The sequence below is a fragment of the Callithrix jacchus genome, chromosome 1, assembly GCF_049354715.1.
Source record: "Callithrix jacchus isolate 240 chromosome 1, calJac240_pri, whole genome shotgun sequence".
Classification (NCBI taxonomy): domain Eukaryota; kingdom Metazoa; phylum Chordata; class Mammalia; order Primates; family Cebidae; genus Callithrix; species Callithrix jacchus.
The window spans coordinates 149,665,314-149,689,497 of NC_133502.1; the positions used below are offsets into that span (position 1 = coordinate 149,665,314).

The following is a 24,184-nucleotide window of genomic DNA, read 5'->3' on the forward strand; positions in this document are numbered from 1 at the left end:
CTGAGAATGAGCATTTAATTATTTGTTGTCTTGGGGTTTTTTCCTGTGTTTGTTCTTACATGTATTTATCCTGTCGGTCCAGGGAAATTGCATTAAAAACGGGAAGCACCTCTTCATTAGGAAGAAAGTTTGCTTAGAGGGCATGGCACAGAGCTTGAGATGGTAGTGCCAATAAATACTAGGTTGGCAGGGTCTCAGAGTTTTGTGTCCAACTCAGTATAATTTTATTTTTGTTTTAATGTGGTCTTCGCAGGAGATCATGGAATGTCATGAAAACAGCACCAAGAGCAATGTCTTTACACTTTTAGGAGAAACTTAGATGCATCTGTTGAATATCTTCTAGACTGAAACCTTATTTTCCTTATTAGCCTATGAAATAATGATAGGGTGAGACTTAATGAAGGAAGTGACTGTTATTCCAAATGTAACCTAATATCCACATATGAAAGCATTTTTACCAAAGCTTGTTTGATGTTCAGCTGACCCTTGCACAATATGAGTTTGAACTGTGTGAGTTTGAATTGTGTGGGTGTATCTATTTGTGGATTTCTCTCAAATACAGTTGGCCCTTTGGGTCCACAGATTCTGCATCCACAACCAATGTGGATCAAAAATACAGTATTTGCAGGATTTGAAACTTGCAGATACAAAGGGCCAACTTTTTGTGTATGCAGGCTCCATGGAGTCAAGCGCAGGACTGGAGTCTGCTTGGATTTTGGTATCCTTGGGGGGTCCTGGAACCAATTCCTCATGGATACTGGGGATGACTGTAGTTTGATTTTATATATTACATAATATGTAGTTAATATATAACATACATTTAAAAATTATGTAGCTTTGGGTTTATTGCTATATATAAATGCTATTTCCTATTCTTGTATATAAATATCACAAATAATAAAGTTCTCATTAATCATTTTTTTAGGATCCCAAAGAATATATTCCATTTCTTAATACACTTAAGAAAATGGAAACTCATTATCAGCGGTTTACTGTAGACAAATACTTGAAACAATATGAAAAAGCCGTTGGCCACCTCAGCAAATGTGGTAAGTGTGGGGATTGGTATGTTCATTTCTGCTTCAGATCTTCTTTGGAATGAGGCAAGGTATAAATTAAACTGTTAGTTTAGACAGTGACTGATTTCACTTCCCACTCCTGTAACAGTTATGTACACTCACCTTATTTTGCCCTGTGTTCTGAAAAGCTAAAGGTAAAAAAATCATTGTTAATGAACTGAAGGAGCTCCCTAGGCAAGAACGTCGAGCAGATCCTTTTTAGGTTCGGATTGAGCACCTGCGAACTTAGCTTCAGTGCTCAGAATCAAAATTGGTTGATAGTTCTTCCTTCTTGTGCTGTTTACAGATATGTCAGGGAAGCTCTGCTTGTCTGGAATGAGTGGTGAGGCCACCTCCCCATGCCCTGTCAGACACAGTTTTAATTGACAGTGATGGAGTGCCAGTTGTTCTTCCCATGCTGGAGCAGTTGTAATTCTTTACTGAGGACTGGCATGGGGGCAAGAAGAATCAGCTGGGGTGCATGTTAAGCATTCAGCTGCTGGCGTCCTTGGAGAATCTGATTTAGCTGGTCTAGGATAGGACTGAGGTGTGCATGTGTCTAATAAGCTTCCAGGTGATGTCTTTTCAAAGAGGCTGAGAAAACACTGAGCTGGATAGCTGGGACTCTCAAGTAGGGTGCTGAGCCCAATCAGTGCTTCTCTTGCCTCAGAATCTGTAGTGGTGCTCATTAAAAATTCAGATTCTGGATTCTGTTCTTCAGATTCTCTGATTATTTAGGTTTTAAAAAGGTCCCTTATTGATTTTGTTTGGTGACCACTGGTGTAAATGAAGTCCATTATGCTTACCATGTCTTAAGCCTGTCTTTGTGTGAATCTTATTCCTACAGGACCTGAGTACTTCCCAGAATGCTTAAACTTGATAAAAGATAAAAAGTTGTACAAGGAAGCTCTGAAGTTATATTCACCAAGCTCACAACAGTACGAGGTATATGCTGTGTGAAATGAGGCTGTCCTGGTTTTGCTTTTTGCTTTAGTTGGAAAGGAGTGAGGATCCTGAGTTCAGAACACCATCCTTGGCTTCAAGAGTTATCTTAAAACTAATTAACTTCAATTTGAACTTCTTATCTGGGTGAATGGTCCTGACCTGTTCTCTGATTCCTCATCTGGAATACCACAGCACCTTCCCCCTGCTTTTTTCCCCATCCCTCCTCTAGCCCAACCTCACCGCTTATAAGACTGAGCATCCTAACAAGCACAGATCTTTCCCGTATGTTTCAGCATAAAGGGAAAGTTTTGTTTGTTTGTTTAAAAATACTCTTTAGCTTTTTTTGTATACCAGATACTTTACTTATAGGCGAAATGTGTTATATGATCCTCTTAACAGCCTAATAGGGTGCTGAGCACAATTTGTAGATGACAAAGCAACTTGCCTAAGGATCCAGAGCTATGAAGTGCTGGACCTGGGACACAGAGTCCAGGCTGCCTGACCACCCTGCCCATGCCGTTAACCACCACTCTCCCATGCCACCAGCATCACCATTTTCAATTTTTCCTCAGACTATGTACACATCTTTCTGTGATCAAGCCTCTACCAGCTTATTTGGCACCAGCTTCTGCCACCATCCCTGTTCCCAGTTACTTGTAGGTAGTTCTGCAGATGTCACATTGCGTGATTCCTCTGCCAGCTCTCTACCCACCAGGCTTCCTTTAGCCCCGCTTGTCCATCAGAACCCTTGGGTTACTCCTGAATGCCATTCCTGGGCCAGGTGCCAAATGCTGAGCTCCCAAAGCAGCCTGCCCTCATCTTGGTGATTGCATATGTCAAACTGCTGATTAGCTGCTTTGTCTCCTTCATGAGGCTGTGGGCTCCTTACGGGCAGGGACTCCATGTTGCATTCCTCTCTACATCTCTACCTAACATCCAGCCTGGAGAATCAAGGATTTGGCCAGTGGCTGCCTCTTCTTGTTTTCTATTGTCTCCCACACTCTGTCTACTCCAGTCACACTGGCTGTCCTCTTACTCCTCAGACCTGCCATACACATTCCTGCTGCGCAGCCATGGTGCCTTCTGTGCCCTCTGCCTGGACGCTGTTCCCTATCTCATCACATGGTTTATTCTCCTGATAGCCCTCAGAGTTCACACTCGCTGAGGGCTGCAAGGAGACTGTCCTCTGTCCCTTTATCCATCTTTGCCGTTATGCTGTAGACTGTATTCAGTCTGTAAGTCCATCCTCTGTTGCTGTAAGAGCAGGAACTTGGTGGTGGTTCTTCTATGGTTTTTCATTCGTTTGGTTTTATATTTTGCCTTGCTGTGTTATTCATACTGCCCAGAATGGTGCATATGCAGTTATGAGTAATTATTTGTCGAGTGAATAAATGGCACATGCTCAGTAAGGTTTTGAATGAAAAATGATTGCACTAACTGATCAACTGTAGGATTTTCACAGGTAATTCTTTCAAGGGAGTTTCAAGTGTAGTAACTAAGGCAGCTACACTGGAGCTTTAGAGAAATGATTGTCATGTTTCCTCCTCAGTCCTAAATCTCCTCTTGTCCAGGATATCAGCATTGCTTATGGGGAGCACCTGATGCAGGAGCACATGTATGAGCCAGCGGGGCTCATGTTTGCCCGTTGCGGTGCCCACGAGAAAGCGCTCTCAGCCTTTCTGACGTGTGGCAACTGGAAGCAAGCCCTCTGTGTGGCAGCCCAGCTTAACTTTACTGAAGACCAGCTGGCTGGCCTTGGCAGAACTCTGGCAGGTAAGTACAGGTATTAAGATGTCTACATCTATATAGGTTTTTAAAAATTTTATTTCTTTGTTTTTTGGTAATTTTGCAAATGAATTTAGGGCAGAATACCCTGAGACAGTCTTGTTACCACTGATAAAAACAATTTAGAATGCTTTAAAGGATAAGCTACTACAGCAAGAGTCTCAGAGTGCAGTGGCACAATATGGAAAGAAGTTTATTTCTCTCTCCCAAGGGATTGACAGGCCCTTCCATTATGTGGCTCTGCAACCTTTTAGGCAGATGGTTGTAGCTAGGTTATCTCCACGTCTGTCCTCAGGAAGGAGAGTGGGGAGAAACCAGAGTCGTGGTAAAGCATTTACCCTTAAGTTAGAAATGACCTGGATGGAAGTTAAACCGTCACCTTCTATTCCATCTCGGCCACACATAATACTATGTGGCTGGATGGGCTGTGCCCTGTAGGAAGGTAAAGATGAATTTTGGGATGGGGCCATTCTGGTATAGAGAGTAGGTTGATGGAATGGCCAGGAATGAGGTGGAAAGAAAAGGCCAAATGTCCAAGCATTCTGAAAGTAAAGGCAGTTTAGCTGTGTCAGGGTCCAGGGTTGCCTGAACAGAGATGAGGGTGGTACCACAGTGGAGGAAAGGGTGAGGCACCTGTGAAAAGAGGTGAGCAGAAGCTCTGGTCCTCTCAGCAGTGCCTTAATTAAAGCAATGACTGGCATATTGTTTTCCCTAACTAGTAAATATTGTTGTGGTCTCAAAGAAAAAAAAGCAGTCCCGAAAAAATTCCAAACTCTATCCTGTTAAATTTATGTCCCTGTCCTCCTTCGTCATTTGCATTATTCTTTTTCTCTTGGGATTATAACAATGTATGGGATTATTACTTTGCTTTTTCTGGTTATTAGACCTTCCCAAATCCCTCTGTTTCCAAGCTGACCTCTTTTTACAAATGTTGATAATTCCTTATTTCAAGGCTTTTAATTATTCATTCAGTCTCCACTGTTCCTTTCCGCTTTAGAAATTCGTGTTACTGGTTGTTTATACCTTCTGTGTTCTTGGGATCTCTTATCTTCTCCTATATTCTTTACAGCTCCTAACTTGCTATTTCCCATGTCTTATAATGGAGTATTTCTAGTTTTCTCAGATGTTTAGCAAAAGTATGTGGAGAGAGCAATGGTGAAAGATGTCTGAGAACTGTTCCACGCTGGAGTTACTCTGTGTGTACATTTAACGGAGGCAGTTTGCACAAGATAGCATAACTATTTAAATAGTGGAGGTGGTTTTGCCTCCTTTCTTAAGTGATATATGCCCTGGAGTGAGCATGCAATGAAAGACCAGAATCTGCCAGCCCCTTTGTAAGCCTCGGGTTCTCTGTGCTTCTCAGTGTGATTTGTCTTAATTGGGCTGAGAGTGATTCTAGGATCTAGAGACACTGCATAACTCCAGATGTAAGTCAGCTACTTCCATCTAGTGCTCAACCGAAGAAATAGTGGTCTTTAACTGTTAAGGGACAAAATGAGTTAGTGAGAGATACCAAGTCATTTTCCCACATACATGCTTTGGAAGCATCTTTCAAGGCTGATTTTGGCTGTATATGATTTTCAATACCTGCGCTAAATTTAGATTCTGGCTGCCCTTTAACATAGGACTCCATGGTGTATATACCTCTTCCCTCACGGAAATTCATAAAGTACATAGTTTCATACATAAGAAAGACATGTTAAAGAAGCACTTGAGCCAAAGAATCTGTTTAACTTCGTTGTCAACTGCTGCTGATTGTCTCTGCAGGAAAGCTGGTTGAGCAGAGGAAACACATTGATGCAGCCATGATTTTGGAACAGTATGCCCAGGTAAACTCAATTCCTCCCTTTTAAACCCCCTAGTCAGCAAGAAAGGACTTCTCAGTTGTATCTTAGTGATCATGAAAGTTAAAGAACTGTGCATAATTGTTAAGTCCAGAGAGAGTGTTTGCCCAGAGGTCTCCTATCTTGCTGGCTTGACTTGAAAATCTAAATTCAGTGCATCTCTAAGTTTTGTGAGGTAGAATATAAAAGATATTTGTCTTTTTTATTTTTAATGTTTCTCTATTGCAGGGTTGGCAAACTACAACCTGTGACTACTCCAGCATGCCACCCATTTTTGTAAATAAAGTTTTATTGGAGCGTAGCCATACCCATTAGTTTACATCTTGTCTGTGGCTGCTTTTACACTACAATAACAAAGTTAAGGAGTTATGACAGATATTTTGGCCCCTAAGGCCTAAAATATTTACTGTCTAGCCTTTTACAGGAAAAATTGGCCAATTCCTGCCCTCTTGGGTTGAGGAAAACTCCTTCTCTTCCTTATTCTGAGAGTTTTTATCATGAATGAGTGTTAAATTTTCTCAAATGCATCTTCAATTATGATGACTTTTTGTTTTTAGACCAGTGCTATGGTGGATTAGGTGATTGATTTTCTGTTGTGAAACTAACCTTGCATCTCTGGGTTCAACCCTACGTGGTGCAATATATATATTATCCTTTTTCACTCCTGGTAGATTAGATTTACTAAAATTTTCTTCAGGATTTTTAGGTTTGTGTTCATGAGGGATATTGGTTTGTAGTTTTTTAATGTCTTTGCCGTGTTTTGGGTATCAGGGTAATGCTGCTGTCATAAAATGAGGGGTGGTGTTCTTTCACTTCTGTTTTCTGGAGGATTTCATGTAGAATTGGTATGAGGCTCTGGCTTATGGTTAAAAACCTATGTGTGATGTTTCAGACCTGACCATAAATTACAGACTTTACCTAGGAGACCACATGGGTAAAAGCTTCCCTCCCCACACCAGACTTGGTATAATGCCAGTAGATTATAGTTTCTAAAGAGAATTGGGGTCAAGGACTCAGGGCCCCCTGTTAGTCATGCTCCTGTAACAGTATTTGCATTCAGAGTCCTGGCTCTTTCATTCCTAGGCCTCTTTATCTGAGGCCATGGGCCAAGGTCTTCTTCAGGCACCTCTGCCAAGGCGGTCTTATGCAAGAAGGAGTGAAAAAACCTTGACTTATTTTTCCCACTGTGACTCACTACCCAATAGTTTTCCGCCCTTACCCCCTTCCTTTGCATCCATGCCCTCAAGATCTGTCAAACTGCTAAAGCCTTTTTTTCTGAGTTTCTTCAACAGTGAAGCAACCCTCATGTCTGTGTGGATCCAGTTGACTCTTTACTAGTGAGTCTTCCTTGGGAAAGAATGGAGCAGAGAGAGTTGATGCTTTCCCTGGTTTTAGCCTCTTGTTTATACCAATGCAATGCCTAAAGGCCTTACTCATTTTTGACTTGTTGCTTTGATCAGCTACTCCAGCACCTGATAGCTCCGCTCTTTCTCCCAGCTCTTGGGAGATATTTTTTTCTTCCTTAAATATTTAGTAGATTATACCAGTAAGGCCATCTGGGCCTGGAGTTTTCTTTAATGAAAGGTTTTCACTGTTAATTCAGTTTTTTTTAGTAGACATGAGCCTATTCAAGTTTATCTGTTTCTTCTGGAATGAGCACTGGTAGTTTACATCTTTCAAAGAATTTGTTCATTTCATCTAAATTGTCAGATTTATTGGCATAACGTGTTTATAGTATTCTCTTATCCTTTTATTGTCCGTAGGGTCTATAGTGACATCTGTCTTTCATTCTGGATATTGGTGTGTCTTCTTTTTTTCTGAGTATTCTGGCCAGAGGTTTGTTAGTTTTATTGATCTTTTTGAAGAATGAACGGTTTGTTTTTCTCTATGATTTTTCTCTATTCTATATCATTAATTTTTCTTTATTATTTTCTTTATTTTATTTGTTCTTTATTTTTCTAGTTTCTTAAAGTGATGGCTTACTTTTCCTTTTTTTTTTTTTAAGAAAAAGGGCCCTACTCTGTTGCTCAGGCTTGAGTGCAGTGGCACGATCATGGCTCACTGTAGTCTCAAACTCTTAGGCTCAAGCTATCCTCCCTGCTCAGCCTCTGGAGTAGTTGGGATTACAGGTGCATGCCACCATGTCTGGTTAATTTTTATTTTATTTTTTGGTAGAGATGGGGTCTCACTATGTTGCTCACACTGGTCTGAAACTCCTGGCCTCAAGTGATCCCTCTGCCTTGGCCTCCCAAAGCGCTGAGATTCCACACGTAAGCCACTGTGCCTGGCCAAGGTGATGGCTTTAAGCCATTGATTAGAGATGATTTCTTCCTTTCTAGTTTAAGCATATAATGCCATAATTTTCCTCAAACATCATTTCAGCTACATTATACAAATTTTGAAATGTTTGGTTTTCATTTTCTAATTTCCCTTGTGATTTCTTTATTGACCCTTGGCTTATTTAGAATTGTGTTTAACTCACAGATATTGGAGATTTTCCAGCCATCTTGTTGTGATTACTTTCTACTTTAATTTTGTTGTGATTAGAGAGCATACATTTTATTAATTTAAATTTATATTTTAATTTATAATATGTTCTGTTTTAGGGAATGCTGTGTGTGTACTTGAAAAAAATATGAAAGCTACCATTATTGGATGGAGTGTCCTATAAATGTCAGTTAGATTAGGTTGATCATGCTGTTCTAGTTTTTTATGTCCTTATTGATTTCCTCACTACTTGCTCTATCAATGGCTAGGAAAGTGTTAAAATCTCCCACTGCAATAATTTGTCTATTTCTCCTTTCATTCTACCAGTGTTTGCTTCATGTATTTTGAAGCTCTGTTATAGGTGTGTAAATGCTTTCGAGTATGTCCTAGATGTATTGATTTTGATATCCCTTTCTCTGTTACTATGTCTAATTCTGAATTCGACTTTAATGTTACTGCTATAGCGCTTCCAGCTTTCTCTTGGTTAGTCTTTTCATTGCATATCTTTCTATCCTTTTACTTTTAATCTATCTGAATATAGTCCTTATTTTGAAGGTGGGTTCCTTGTTAATACTGTTAGTTGGTTCTTTTTTCTTTTTAATCTAATTTGACAATCTCTGCCTTTTAATTGGAGGGTTTAGACATTTGCACTGAATGTTATTACCAATATAGTTGGGTTTAAACCTTCTATCTTGCTGTTTTCTGTTTGTTTCATTGATCCTGTGTTTCTTGTATTTTTGTTGTTGTTGTTGCTTTCTTTTGGATTTAGTGTTTTTCATAATTCCATTTTACCTCCACTATTATAGGCTTATTAGCTATACTTCTTCATTTCAGTATTTTAGTGGTTGCTCTAGGATTTATAATAAATATCATTAATTGACCGTATCTTCAGATAATAGTATACTACTTCACATATAGTGTAAAAAAACCTTACAAGAGTATTCACTCTATAATACTTTGTTATTGCTTTCGCTTTAAGTGATCAATTACTGTTTAAGGAAACTTTTTAAAGACCTGTCTTTCATCTTTATTCTTTTTTTTTTTAAAAGAAGCTGGAAGGGAATTTTATTCAATATTTTCTGAGTTTTAAAAAACTGCTGGCCACTCAAAATGGATCAACAGCAAAAATTGGCCTGTAATCCTAGCTACTTGGTAGGTTGGGACAGGAGAATTGCTTGAGGGTAGGAGTTCAAGACCAGCCTGGACAGCATAATGAGACCCTGTCTCTAAAGAAATGTTTTTTGATTAGTTGGGTGTGGTGGTATATGCCTGTAGTCCAAGCTACATGGGAGACCGAGGCAGGGGGATCACTTGAGGCCAGGAGGTCAAGGCAGCAGTGAGCTATGATTGTGCCACTGCACCCCAGCCTAGGCAGCAGAGCAAGAACCTGTCTGAGAAAAGAGAAAAAAAGAACAGAAAGAATTTAGAAGATTGATTCTAGTCTACTATTTTTCAAAGTGTGGTCTTGTTAACAATTCTAGAGCCCACCTAAACCTGCTGAATCAAACTTGGTAGTAAAACTGGGGAGATGGGCATATCCAACAGACCTTTCTGGCAGTTTTGATATCCAGGCATGCAGAGAGATGATGCTTACCTTGTGTTTTGTCATTATTTTCAGAATTCACACCCCTCCCTTATCTTTTGTGTCAGTATTTATGGAGACATGAACTCGAGGACAGGCATGATGCTGAGAACTAGGAGTTCTCCCCTGGCCAGGGAGAGGGAGGCAGGTCTGTGGTTAGTTTTGTAGTTGGCTGTGATGACATCTGACACGCTGTCTTCACCTGTTGTCTTCTTCCTGTTCCTTTGTCAGGATTATGAAGAAGCTGTGCTTTTGCTGTTAGAAGGAGCTGCCTGGGAGGAAGCTTTGAGGCTGGTAAGAATCTTTTAAATCCTCCAGATGTTGCGTGCTAAGCAGAGAGAGCAAGCAAGAGATTCCAGGTCAGTTGGAGACGTTTGTCTTCTGAGTTCGTGAAATTAAGTAGAATTAGGTCAGGTTCCTGGCTTGAGGAATAGCAGTGTTTTTAAAACCGTTTTTATCATCCTTGATAATGTTTTGGAATTAGTCCTCCACATTTGAAATATTACTGTTTGAGTTGAATTTCCTTGGTTGCCTTGTAGGAGGCCTATTTTTCAGGAAAATACTCTGATTGCCTCTGAAAGTAATCCATGTCTTTCTAAGTATCTTAACCCTCCAGTGACTAGAAGTTTTCCTGCCTAAAATTACTGTGTTTTTCCTTCTAGGTATACAAATATAACAGACTGGATATTATAGAAACCAACATAAAGCCTTCCATTTTAGAAGGTGAGGGTTCCATTTTAGATAGAATTCCTCATTTGGAAGTATAGAAAAGGGGAGGAGAGAGAGATGGGAGAGTCTCCTCCTATTAATATGTTTTTTTAATCATATGTCACGTAGACTCAATAAAAATTACCCACTGGATATAATATTTAATTCTCACTAGAATTTTTAAATATGCTGAATTATTAAGTGGTAACAAATAAAATATTTGAATGTTAGAAACCTGTGATAAAATAAGTTTAAGAATTTTTGTATTGGGAATAGTTGGTAAACTTGAATACGAGCTATATTAGATAAAATGTAACAATGATAAATTTCTGCCATTTAATAATCATGTTGTGGTTATGTAAAATAATATTCTATTCTTAAGAGATAAACGCTGACATATTTGGGAATGAAGGATCATATCTCTGCCTTACTCTCAAAAGGTTTCACAAAAGTAATGAATGTGTGCATGCATGCAGAGAAACAGGAAGCAAAAAATATGTCAAAATGTTAATAACTGGTAAATCTAGGTGTAAGGTCTATGTGTGTTCATTGAACTATTACAACTTTTATGTAGGTTTCAACTTTTTCAAAGTGTTTTTTAAAAATAACCTTCTCAAATGAAGTTTGTGGTTCTTAGAGAACATATGAATATTACCAGTTCTAGAATACTCAGATGGTCAATGTGACCCCTTAAAAGCAAAGTGTAGAAGAAAGACATGAGTTTGACTTTACAGAACCTTAGGGAGTGGTTGATTTTGATTTTAAGCTCTGCTTTTTTATGCAAGTCCACCCTATAAGTAACATCTGGCCTTTCTGACAATTTACAGGTATGCACATTCTTACATTGTCTGTCAATTAAAACGTTGCTGGGGTGCTTTTTGTGTCATTCACTTTAGGTACCTCTAACTGGGTATTAAAAGTATCATTCCTCATGTATAATAATCTAACCAGCTGTTACTTGGATTGTAATCACTAATGAGAACCTTTCTTAGAAAAATGCTGATAATTCCACTGCATAGGCCCAAAACCTATTCATAAAATACATCCTTGAAGAGTAGTATTTTGCTTTTTCAAAATATATTCTATTAGTGTCAGTTTTCTCTTGTGTATTTTTCCATTGGACAGTATTTTTCAGAAATCATTAGACACATTTATTCCACATCCATGGGCACTTCTTACTTTTGTTAACTGAGATACCAAGTCTTCGTTCAGGTGATTTCACAAGTTGAGTGGTAGAGCATATTCTGGGATAATGTTGATGAACTCTAAGATGTGGACTATCAGTCTCTAGTTTGTTAATGCTTATTAATGAAAAAAAGCTCTCTTGGAAAACCTAGTAACCTCTTTCTTTTTGTTGAATTCTAACCTTCCTCCACTGCTCCCCACCTTTAGTCTTTTCTCTTTGCTTAAACATTATGCTCACACTATTTTTCATTCTGCATCTCAGCCCAGAAAAGTTATATGGCATTTCTGGACTCTCAGACAGCCACATTCAGTCGCCACAAGAAACATTTCTTGGTAGTTCGAAAGCTCAAGGAAGAAGCCCAGCAGGCAGGTCTGGGTGAGTGTCTGCATGAAGACCATCCACATGTACGAGGACTGGGGGCCGGGTAACGCCGCACATTGTCTAAGTTGCTTGGTGTTCCTCCTGAATTCTGATTACTGTGCCGTGGGGAAGTGTGAGGCCTTTGTCAAGCCCCTTCAGGTCTATCTGTGTCTGTGTGTTGGTGAAGGGCAGGACCAAGCATGAATGGGAAGAGCTCTGCCAGACATTCCCACCGACCCCATTCAACCAGAGCAGCTGACCACTTCCATGTCTTCCAAAATGAGTTTCCTCATTTCCAGAAGAAAGATAAAAGAAAAAAGTTCAGGAGACTACTCTTTACAGTAGTAATCACTATATTTAATATTATCTCATTCATTTTGAGATCAACTTGGCAATAATTTTCATCCATCCTTTGATATACCCCAATTGACTTTAGTTAATTTACTTCCCTGAAGATAAACCCACACATTAGTAGGCAGTGTTTTCATCTGCTTCTGGTTCTTCTTTTCTAGATGATGAGGTACCCCATGGCCAAGAGTCTGACCTCTTCTCTGAAACTAGCAGTGTTGTGAGTGGCAGTGAGATGAGTGGCAAATACTCCCATAGCAACTCCAGGATATCCGCGTATGTATCATGTTTATTCAGCACACTGACCATGCTCTGGGCACACAGGGAAAGTAGAAGCAAATAGGTTTGTTTTCTACTGGCACAGTGTTGTGGGAGTGGGGAGAATATTCTTCAACGCCAGGCGGAAGTTGTTCAAAGACTTTCCCAGTGTATCTAAGAGTTTAAACTTGACATTGAAAGGTTTTTCCTCCTCAGCTTTACGGCCTGTGTGTTTTCCCATGTCCCATGAGGCAGTTCCTCCACTGAGTGCTCAGTTTATATTAACATCTGATTTTTACTTTTTTTTTTTTTTGAGACGGAGTTTTGCTCTTGTTATCCATGCTGGAGTGCAATGGCGCCATCTCGGCTCACCGCAACCTCCGCTTCCTGGGTTCAGGCAATTCTCCTGCCTCAGCCTCCTGAGTAGCTGGGATTATAGGCACTCGCCACCATGCCCGGCTAATTTTTTGTATTTTTAGTAGAGATGGGGTTTTACCATGTTGACCAGGATGGTCTTGATTTGTTGATCTCATGATCCACCCACCGCAGCCTCCCAAAGTGCTGGGATTACAGGCTTGAGCCACCGCGCCCAGCCTGATTTTTACTCTTTGAACAAATGTTGTGACTAAAGTATAGGCACCGAAAAAGTGAAAAGGTCAGGCTTCTGTAATTCAAAATCAGGAAAAGACTGTAAATGTAAAATAAGTCATCACACTTTTACCTAATACAGTAATTTGTCAGAAATATTAATTGTACACCCATATGGTAGGTACAGTAGATGTTACCAAAAACTTACAAGGAGATAGAAATTATAAGAGCTTATACTCTTGCTTTGGGATATGTAAAACAATGCAAGATTATATATTTAAACTGAATTACACTTTCAGAATTTAAAATGGAGATCTGTGAAGTTGTGTCGGGTGATCGGAAACTACAGGAAAGTAGCCAGGCAAGGTAGCACATGCCTATAGTCCTAGCTACTCAGGAGGCTTAAAAATATCTGTAATTTCTAACAGGAGATCATCTAAGAATTGCCAAAAAGTGGAGCGAAAGAAGCACAGCCTCAAAGAAGGCAGTCTACTGGAGGACCTGGCCCTCCTGGAGGCACTGAGTGAAGTGGTGGAGAACACTGAAAACCGGAAAGGTATTTTTTCAGTCCTGCTGATGATTCCTGACCACATATAATAGTAAACAGGCAGCACAGACAGGCAGAGTTCATTCAGTAGATGATGAAGCTACAACTTTCCCAATATGACGAAAGATGAGATCTTTTGGCCGGAAGTGTCATGTCAGCACACATTCCCAAAGCAGCCCTTCTTAGCTGGTAACTGAGAAGCCTTCCTCCATTTGGCATCCCCCAACTGAACTGTGACAGATGCTTAAACAAGGATAAAGGATTGTGGGACACTGTTGTCTGCTTGGGACCCAGTGTGCTTGATTTTCCTTTTATAGTACATGTGTTTAATTATTCCAGCATTTGGGAAGAAAAAAGATAATGTGGGAGATATAGACTTTTTTGCTTGGGAGAGAAGCTATGGTATGATTCTATCCATGGAGCTGGGACTGTAACTTACCAGTCTTTCAAATTTCTTCTCTCTGGATGAAGTATACCATATTTTAAAGGTAGTCTTTCTCTTTGAGTTTGATGAACAAGGAAGGGAATTACAGAAGGCCTTTGAAGATACGCTGCAGTTGATAGAAAGGTCAATTCCAGAAATTTGGACTCTTACCTACCAGCAGAATTCAGCTACCCCCGTAAGTCTTCTCAAAGACAGTGCGCATTTTTTCATCGTTTTCATGGGTTATTATCACACAGTCCCCAAGTCAAAAAGTTTTCCTGTTCTTAAAACATAAGATGCCATAGTTAAATTATCTTAGATTTGTGTTGAAGCTGTCAGTAAAATTTCATATTGCCTGTAGAGTGATTAGTAAACCTTGGCACAAGTTAAATGGGCTATCATTTTCCTTTCTGGATGAAGCAGCTGTCACGGAGAAAATGGGAATGTCATGTGGTTGCTCCTGGCCTTCAGTGAGGTTGGAGTGGCGGGTGGTGGGGGGGAGATGGGATCAGAGATAGCCTGTCACTTTCCATTTCAGAACCCATGGATAGGATCAGGCTTTAAAGGGACTCCAGGCAAATGCTTTTCCTGTTGTTTTATGAAAAATTTGACTTGTCACTTCGCTGTTGTTATCATGGACTTTGCTAGTTGTGTTTAGGCTAAATCAGGTTTGTATCACAGAATTCTAATGTATTGCCATCTGTTTACTTTTTATATCTCTGTTCACCCTCTTATACCTCAAGTCTATTGTTAAGAGTTTGATTTGAATTCACAAAGGCTGGTATATCAATCAAGATCCAGAAAGGAAAGCAAAAGTCGTACCTATGATTTTATCACAGAATTTAATATTTGGATTGGTTAAGTAAGTGTTAGAGGACTAAACAAGGCAAAAGGAAAATACAGAGGAAGGACGTTGAGATAGTAACTATAGGAAGCAGCTTCACCCCTCCAGCTGAGGGAACAGAAGGAGTTAGGGATTACTACATTTAGAATCCTGGAGGTAGGCCCTGCAGAGCTGGCTCTTGAACCTCTGAGAGGAGAGTGCCAGCCAGCTAGTCCTAGCATTTCTCAGGGGGCATGATGAGGCTGGTTCTGGGCATACAGAAGAAAATGGGAACTGGAAGGAATGGCTGCTGCTGGGGTAAAAGCCACTCAGTCAAAGAACAAATCTTTTGTTCTTCCTCCAGCCTTGTACTCCGCCTCTGCTGTTCACTGTAGGCAGGACATGATGGGAAGCCAGCAGCAAGGAGGAATGTCTTTCAGGTGCCCAGCCCCAGCGTCACAAGCAGTGGACAGAAGAGGGCGTTGGAGCTGAGAGATTACAAATCAGCTCACTGTTTAGAAACACATATGCTTATGGTGTCTTGATTTCCTCAGTTAGAAATAGCCATAAGACTTCCCTGTGTGCTTCAGTAGAATGTTTTGAAGATTAAATAAGAGAATGAATGTAAAAGCACTTTACAAATCATAGAAATAAAAGCAACTAGAAATCACGACCCCACAACTTCTTGAATTTATTATAATAGGTATTTCTTAGAAGAAATGTGATCATCATGTTCAAAACTGTAGTACTTTTGAAGATAATTATTTTTGGTTTTTGAGACAGAATCTCACTCTGTTGCTCAGGCTGAAGTACAGATCACCACTCACTGCAGCCTCAACCTCCTTGGGCTCAGGTGATCTTCCCCCACTTCTTGAGTAGCTGGGAATACTGGTGCATGCTATAATACCTGGCTAATTTTCAAATTTTCTTTAGAGACAGGGTGTCACTATGTTGCCCACAGTGTCTTGAATTCCTGGACTCAAGCTATCTGCCCACCTCAGCCTCCCAAAGTGCTGGGACTACAGGCATGAGCCACCGCACCTGGCTTGAAAATAGTAATTTATAATACCACCCCCATGCCATCCCCTCCCCTCCTCTCTTCTGATCACATGATCATATTAAGTTCTTTTTTTTTTTCTTGGTCTGTTACCCAGGCTAGAGTGCAGTGGTGGTATGATCAATCATGGCTTGCTGCAGTCTCAAATGCCTGGGCTAAAGCAGTCCTCCCACCTCAGCCCCTGCGTAATTGGAACCACAGGTGCACACCACCATGCCCAGCTAATTTTAAGGGTTTTTTTTTGTAGACAGGGGAAGGGGAGTCTTTCTGTGTTGCCCAGGTTGGTCTTGAACTCCTGACCTCAAGTGATCTGCCTTGACCTCCCAAAGTACTGAGGTTACAGGTGTGAGCCGCTATGCCTCCCACATTAAGTTCTAAGACATCAATTTTATGATTGTGGTTTTGTTCTGATTGGTGAAGTATGGTTGTAGTATGTGCAGAATACCATGACTGACTTCTCATGGAGTTGCTCTTGAGAGTGTACCACCAAGGGACTGCACTAAGCAGGGGTGTGTGCCCAGAGGCTCGCTGCAGACTTGAAATTCCTGTGAAGTCTCGTGTTTTACCTGGAGCACATGTGCAGAGTTTGCATTCCACTCCATAGTATGTACATATTTGTATTTGTTTCAACCTAAAGATGTTCATTTCCCATAACTCTTTGAGTATAATTGATTCTCTATGTATTTATAACCTCTTTTACTATTTCCCCTCTCCTCAAGGAGTGGCTTGCTCATTTGGAAAAGGCCAGGATATATCATTGTAGAGTTTCTTTTCTTCCCCCCGACCCCTCATCTTTACCTTGTTTTGGGGAAAAGAAGAACTAGAGGTCTGAGTTGCAACTGGCAAATTAAAATCACGTTGGGAAAGAGAGTTACTGTGTTTCACACCATACTAGTAGAAATGATAGGCTGTTTCCTGCTGGTAGGGATTTGGCCTTTGATATTGGCAGTCTTGAGAAGTATTAGATACTCTTTGCTGATACAGACTGTTTTCTCCTTAGGTTCTAGGTCCCAATTCTACTGCAAATAGTATCATGGCTTCTTAACAACAGAAGACTTCATTTCCTGTTCTTGGTTAGTATTTCTTCTCATTTAATATTACAATGCTAAGCAGAAGGAATATCTTTCTGTAAGTATTGAGAAGGTCAGCAGTATAAGGACAGATTGGATACAATTTTTAATTACAAAATTTGTCTACAAATTTTCCTCAGTTTTTAGACCTCTTCTTTAGTATGATCAGTTTCATGCTTCTAGCAGTGGGGGACCTGGTGCAGGAAAGTCCAAGATGACCATTGTATGTGTAATTTTAAAAGAATATACTGACAGTGGCACACACTTCCTCATAAAAGCACATCATGGTTCCAGTTTCAGTCTAAACCATCTACATTTACATATACATTGCCAGATTCTTCTGAAGCATCATTATTTACTATTGGCAGTTACACTTTGCATCTTGGGAATGTTTTCATAAACCTTGCTTATGAGTGGGACCTTTTTATTATGTTTAGGATTGGCATTATAATTTGAAGGCAAATCCAAAGAATATTAGCATTTTATCCATATTTCTTGTTTAGTTATGCATGAAATGTTTTATTTGTTGAAGGGCGAGATTCTTAGATTACTTACATCTCGAAAAGTTAAAAACCCTAAACGCTTTCTTTAGAAAGGTGTTTAGAAACATTTGATGGCTCAACGTGGCACTTCGAGTATTTGCCCTTACAGTTAAATCAATCAAGCATCTTAGCTTTGAAAAGTTAGTGATAGTTTCTAAAATAATTGGCAGTTTCAACTGCTGTTATTTGCATTTCTAGCATATGACAGGCAGCTTTCTGAAGTTTTTTTTCACTGAAGTGCTACACTGTAATAGCATTTTGATGACATTTGAAGTAGCCTGTGGGGATTCAAATTAAGTTTGACTTGAACAGTTTGTGTTGCTACCAGAAAAGAACAGCTACCTTCCCTCCCAGCCAAACTCCGTCCAGACAGTAACTACTGCATTCCTAGCTCCTTTTCTGTCTGGAGAATGGCAAGGCACTTTCGGTATCAATTCCAACACATCCACTTACTCCTTTTTTTTCCTTAAATTTTTTATTTTTTAAAAAAACAGAGGGGGATCTTATTATGTTGCACAGGCTGGTCTCAAACTCTGGGCCTCAAGTGATCCTCCTGCCTCAGCCTTCCAAAGTGCTGGCATTACAGGCATGTGACCCCGTGCCTGACCCACTTATTTCTCAGATGCTAGGAATTTACATTAGACCTAAAGCCATTTGGTCATTGCTTATTTTGTGCTGTAGTCCTATCTGGTTGTAATTTCTACCCCCTCTGTTCCTTGTTGCTGGCCTGATGCTGACCTTCAGGTCAGGTCAGTCCCACCATTCCCTGGGGTATAGATGGCTTTCCCACTTCAAAGAGCACTTTCTTGTTTTCCAGCTGAACCTTAAAGACACTGTAATATTTGAGAGCCTCTCATTATCTGAGCATATATTATCATTATCCTTGTGGCTTCAAGGTTGTATAGGAAAGGGAAGTTCCTATAATTCAAAAATTGCCACTGATGAACTAATCACAAAATTTGTCCCACTCATATATTACTCAGTTGCCCCCCTTCCACTAACAGTAGTTAAGTGTAGTCACACATGCCCACAAGTGAAATCAATGACTGGATGGATCATTTTCTGATCGTGTCATGCTTTGATGCAATACAGTATCATGTAGATCAATTGCAAGTCTTACAGAAATTTAGTATTACATAAAATAGATTAAAGTGACATTGGAAAAGTACTTGAATCACAGCTGAGCTGGACTTGTTGCAACTGGTGACAAAATAAGTGCTTCAAATGATTTTGACTATCAAAGGATTGAGAGAGGTCTTCAGAAACATTGAGAAGCCCTCAAGGTATTTTTATAAAAATGACGTTTTTTGTGCTGTGAAATTCAAATACAGAAATGTGAAATATGTCCTGCTGTCATATAATTTGTTAGAATAATTACTTCCTTGCCCAAAAGTCCATACCTCATGTCTATTTCAAGTTAAGTCTGTAATCAAATATAGTTGTAGTTGTGCCTAATTTTAAAAAATGAGATAGAGCACATTATTTTCAAAACTAGTTTTTTAAAGATAAAGTCTCATTCCAACGTAAGTACTACTTATGAAATTATGGACCTTGTTGACAGTGAATTTATTTAAGTAGCCTTTTTCTGGTATTGATAATCTTTATGGCACCATGTAGTGGCGAGAAATGTAAACAAACAAAGATGTAGTATTAAATCATAACTGCATAGAATTAACTGTAGTACATACTGCACTGCTGTAATAATTTTGTAGCTACCCCCTGTTGCTATTGTGTTGGGTGTTGCTATTGTGCGTCACTAAGAGACAAATGGCAGAGTTTAACTGGTGTATGACCTTTAAGAAACACTCAACTGGTAAGGGAAGAACTCCTCAAGTGAGTGTGCCTACAACTCCAGTAAACACAGCGCACATGCAGCCTCTTCCAAGTGCTGGCAGGCCACTGCACATGCCGATAGCCCCCCTCAAGAGAAGACTCGGGGTAGAAGAGATGCAACCCCCTGAAATGCCTTTCTTCTCCTTCATCTTCTGCCATGATTGTAAGTTTTCTGGGGCCTCCTCAGCCATGCAAAACTAGATTTGGATCTATGAAAATTACATGTAGGACTACCTTGATGAATGTGAGGACTTTTCCTTCAAAGAAGGCAAGATGAATTTGGAGAAGAAGCCCATCCCGAACTCCAAGACCCTTCCTCGAATCATTAAGTATTACCAGTATCTGCTTAAAATACCATGTGACACTAATCATCTCCACGTGAGCAGCACCTGAGAGTCTCGAGTAATTGCATATGGCAGCAAAAAGTGATCTCTTGCATTTTTGTGTATTTTTTTATCGTGTTTAGTGTAATATCATAAACCTTAAATAACACCATGGGACCTATAGGAAGTACCACACATGATGCTCTCAGGAAGCAGAGAAAGGTTATAACATTACAAGACATTAGAAGAAAAAGTTGACTTGCTCGATATATACTAAAGATTGAGATCTGCAGCTGTGGTTGCCCACATTTCACAATAAATGAATCCAGTATAAGAACCATTATAAAAGAAAAGGAAATTCATGCAGCTGTCACTGCAGCTATGTCAGCAGGCATGAAAACCTTGTACTTGTTGCAAAATACCTTTTTATCTTTGATTGAAAATGCAGCTTTTATGTGGGTGCAGGATTGTTGTGGGAAAGGCATACCTATAAAACTAATATGATTCCAGAAAAAGCAGTCATTGTATGAGAACTTAAAGCAAGGAGGTGAAAGATCTAAAGCTGGAGAATTTAATGCCAGCAAAGGATGGTTTGATAATTTTAGAAAGAGGTTTGGCTTTATAAATGTCAACATAACAGGAAAAGCAGCTCCTGCCAACTGAGAGGGAGCAGCAAAGGCAGTTGGGTTTTTGATCAGGACTGCCCTTACCTATAAAGCTGATAACCCCTGAGCCTGGAAGGGAAAAGATTAATACAAGCTGCCAGGCTTTTGTTGTACAGTACAGCAAGAAGGCCTGGACAAGGAGAACACTTTTTCTGGATTGGTTCCATTGTTGATTTGTCCCTGAAGTTAAGAAGTATCTTGCCAGTAAGGGAACTGCCTTTTAAAGTTCTTTTGAACCTATCTACAGTAACAATGGAGAAGTGGAAAAAAAGATTAAAATTAAAAATAAAAATAAATAAAGTTCTTTTGATAGTGGAGAATGCCTCAGGCCACCCAAACCCCATGAGTTCAACCCCGAAGACGTTGAATTGATCTACTTGCCCCTAAACACAGCATCTCTAGTTGAGCCTCTAGATGAGGGGATCATAAGGACTTTTAGGGCTCATTACAAACAGTACTCTTTGGAAAGGGTTATCAAATGTCTTGGACCCTGATAGAACATGAAAGTCTGGAAGAATTACACCATCAAAGATGCCACCATCATTATAGAAAAAGCTGTGAAAGCCATCAAGCCCAAGACAATAAATTCCTACTAGAGAAAATTGTGTCCAGATTGCATGGCTTCATAGGATTTACCACAGCTAGTCAAGGAAATTATGAAAGAGATTGTGAATCTGGAAAAAAAAAAAAGGGTGCATGAAGTATTTCCAGATAGGGATCTTGGAGAAATTCAAGAGGTGATTGACACCACACCAGAGGGATTAACAGAAGATGACTTGATGGCGATGAGTTCTTCCAAACCAGTGCCAGACGATGAGGAAGATGACATAGAGGAAGCAGTGCCGCAAAATAGATTGACATACGTTCTGAAGGTTCCAGTCATTCAAGACTGCCTTTGGCTTCTTTTACAACATGGAAGCTTCTATGATATGGGCACTGAAACTGAAAGAAACCGTGGAAGGATTGGTACCTTAGAGAAATGAAAGAGCAAAAACATCACAAATTATGGTGTATTTCTGTAAAGTTGGTGACACTGAGTGTGCCCACCTTTCTTGCCTCCTCTTTAACCTCCCCTGCCTGTTTCATCTCTACCACCCCCGAGTCAGCAAGACCAACCCCTCCACTTCTTCCTCTTCCACCTCAGCCTACTCAATGTGAAGAACACAAAGATCAAGACCTTTATGATGACCTACTTCCACTTAATAAATAGTAAATATTGATTTCTTTATAATTTTCTTAGTATTTTTTCTAGCTTTATTGTAGGAATGTAGTATATAGTACGTATAACAGAAAACATTTGTTAATTGACTTTTTATGTTGCCAATATGGCTATCAGACAACAGTTAGCTAACAGTACTTGAGTTTTGGAGATACAAAAGTTAAGCATGGGGCCGGGTGTGGTGGCTCACACTTGTAATCCCAGCACTTTGGGAGGCTGAGGTGGGCAGAACGAGACCAGGAGTTTTGAGACCAGCCTGGGCAGCATGGTGAAACCTCGTCTCTACAAAAATTAGCCAGATATGGTGGTGCACACTTGTAATCCCAGCTACGTGGGAGACTGAGACAGGAGAATCACTTGACCCCGGGAGGTTGGGACTGCAGTGAGCCATGATCATGCCACTGTACTCCAACCTGGGCAATAGAACGAGACCCTGACTCAAAAAAAGAAAGAAAAAGAAAGGTATGTGTAGATTTTTGACTGTGCAGTGGGAGTCCACACCAATAATCCCACCCACATTTAAGGATCAACTGTAATTTTTAATGTCTGTATGGCTCATATGTACAGATTTACTCCTGGAAGTTTATCATAAATAATGCTGAAAAAAGAAAATCCTTATATATATCCATAAATTCTCATATCTCTTCTTCCTGTATATGATTCCTGGTTAGAAAAGAAACTTAACAAATAGAAGTGAAAGAGTACCTGGGAGTTTTAGGTTACAATGACAGAATCTTTTCCTAACCCTCTCTCTCCATTTACTTTTTTTTTAAGCAGGGGCATCTTTATTGATCAACATGTTTATCAAAGTTTCATCATAAAGTAGTTTCTTTCCATTAACTTCACTTAACTGAATATGTGCTACGACATTTTGCTATTCCGTGAAAATTAAGATAGACTTTACATATAGTGAAATGCAGAGATTTCAGATGTACAATTTAATGAGTTTTGATAAATGTATACAGCCACGTAACTGCTGCCACTGCCCCTCCCCTATCCCTCCCCTCAGTTTGAAATACAGAACATTCTTCCACTTTGAATCACTGGGTGAGCATGCCTGAGGTTGCATTGCAGTCCCTCCTCTCAGGTCAGGGCCTCCAGGCTGTGTTTGCTCTGACCTGGAGGTTGCAGGGGTAGTAGACACATGGACTCGGGCTCTGATGGTTTTGTTGCTGCAAACCCCACCTGCTTTGTTTGTTTAGTTTAGAGTTACTGCCTCAGCTCCCACCAAGAGTATGTCTGTCACAATTTCCCTTCCTTTCTTACTTTTAGATGGTGAGCTTTTTATACCACCAAATGTCAACAAAAGAACTCAGTGGAAGCTGAACCTGCTAGACTGAGTGACCGCAGTTAGGAGGGCTCTGACAGATAAGACCATTTCCATTCATTCCTGTTGTCGTATCACCACTTGCTCTTTGATGCCTGGGTACTGAGAACTGGAAAGAGTAAGATGATAACTTACCTTAGCATTGCCAAGAGCTGCTATGTGCACCAGGCAGACAGCAAGCGATTCTATTTATTTTATTTTGTGTATACATCTTGATCATTAGCAAGACATTAAGCTTGCTGATGTCTTGATTAACCAGTATAGCATCATTTTGTGAGAATTACTGTTCTTTCAGTTGGGCTGTTTGAGAGCATAATTATGGTAATCATGAAACTGGGTTTCCTTCCCAGCTACAGGTCTGATTCATATTGGGACCTTGGACAAGTCATAGTAATTGATTTGTGCCTCTGTTCTTGATCGATTAATTGGAAATAATGTTTCATGGTTTCTACTTCAAAAGTGTGAAGACAAGTAATGTTTCTAAATTGTCTTTTTTTATTGGAGGAGAAGATTACAATGGCTATTATTGCTATATTTGGTCAAATGTAATCACTTAAATGGTTTCTTGTCACCTTAAACTAAAGCAGAATAAAAAGTATCCTTTGAAATTGTAAGCCCTCTTTTGCTGACAGCTGTTATTTTGTAACACCTTACCAGGTCATGTGCTTTCAGTTATAACTGGGCTGAGCCTCCTATAATTACAGTGCCTATAGGGACTGTTTTACTGCCTGTGTATTTTCTGTTAGAGAATTAGCAGTGTTAGAGCTTGAACAGATTAGAACTTCTAAACAGTATCATGCACGTTTGGTGTGAGTGATCAGTGTGCATTGTATGGCATGCATGGTCGTGAATTCTTCTCTGTTCTCCACATGCTGCTTTCTTTAACTCAGATATTTTTGTTAGTCTAGGTCACTTCATTTATTTTTCTTTCTGGTGCTTACCTGTCTTTATACAGTTCTCCACCCCCCCAACCCCCCCAAAAAACTGTCTCAAAATGAGAATATTTTATTTTTATGGTGAGTCTAGAAAACTCCCGGTTCATTCTGATAACAGTTGTGTGGCTAATCCTTGGGTAAGGTTAAAAATTCTTCCATGTTTTAAATATCAGAACCAGACCTTCCTTACTATATCTTAGTCCATTTGTGTCTCTGTAATAACAACTAGCTTTCAAAGGAACTAATGAGTGAAAACTCACTCATTACCAT

General features: G+C 39.8%; 1 protein-coding gene across 1 annotated transcript in view; it reads left to right on the forward strand.

Annotated features, from left to right (window-relative positions):
- The window catches only part of LOC100395628 (elongator complex protein 1), a 33,823-nt gene extending 10,233 nt beyond the window's left edge, over positions 1–23,590 (forward strand). Inside the window, 11 exon segments of the mRNA XM_078346012.1 lie at positions 583–718; positions 926–1,049; positions 1,906–2,003; positions 3,575–3,776; positions 5,556–5,617; positions 9,933–9,995; positions 10,364–10,424; positions 11,857–11,970; positions 12,468–12,579; positions 13,578–13,705; positions 22,925–23,590. Of these exon segments, the coding sequence (XP_078202138.1) occupies positions 583–718; positions 926–1,049; positions 1,906–2,003; positions 3,575–3,776; positions 5,556–5,617; positions 9,933–9,995; positions 10,364–10,424; positions 11,857–11,970; positions 12,468–12,579; positions 13,578–13,705; positions 22,925–22,992 (1,168 nt within the window). The 3' untranslated portion in view covers positions 22,993–23,590.
- Positions 23,591–24,184: the final 594 nt, after the last annotated feature.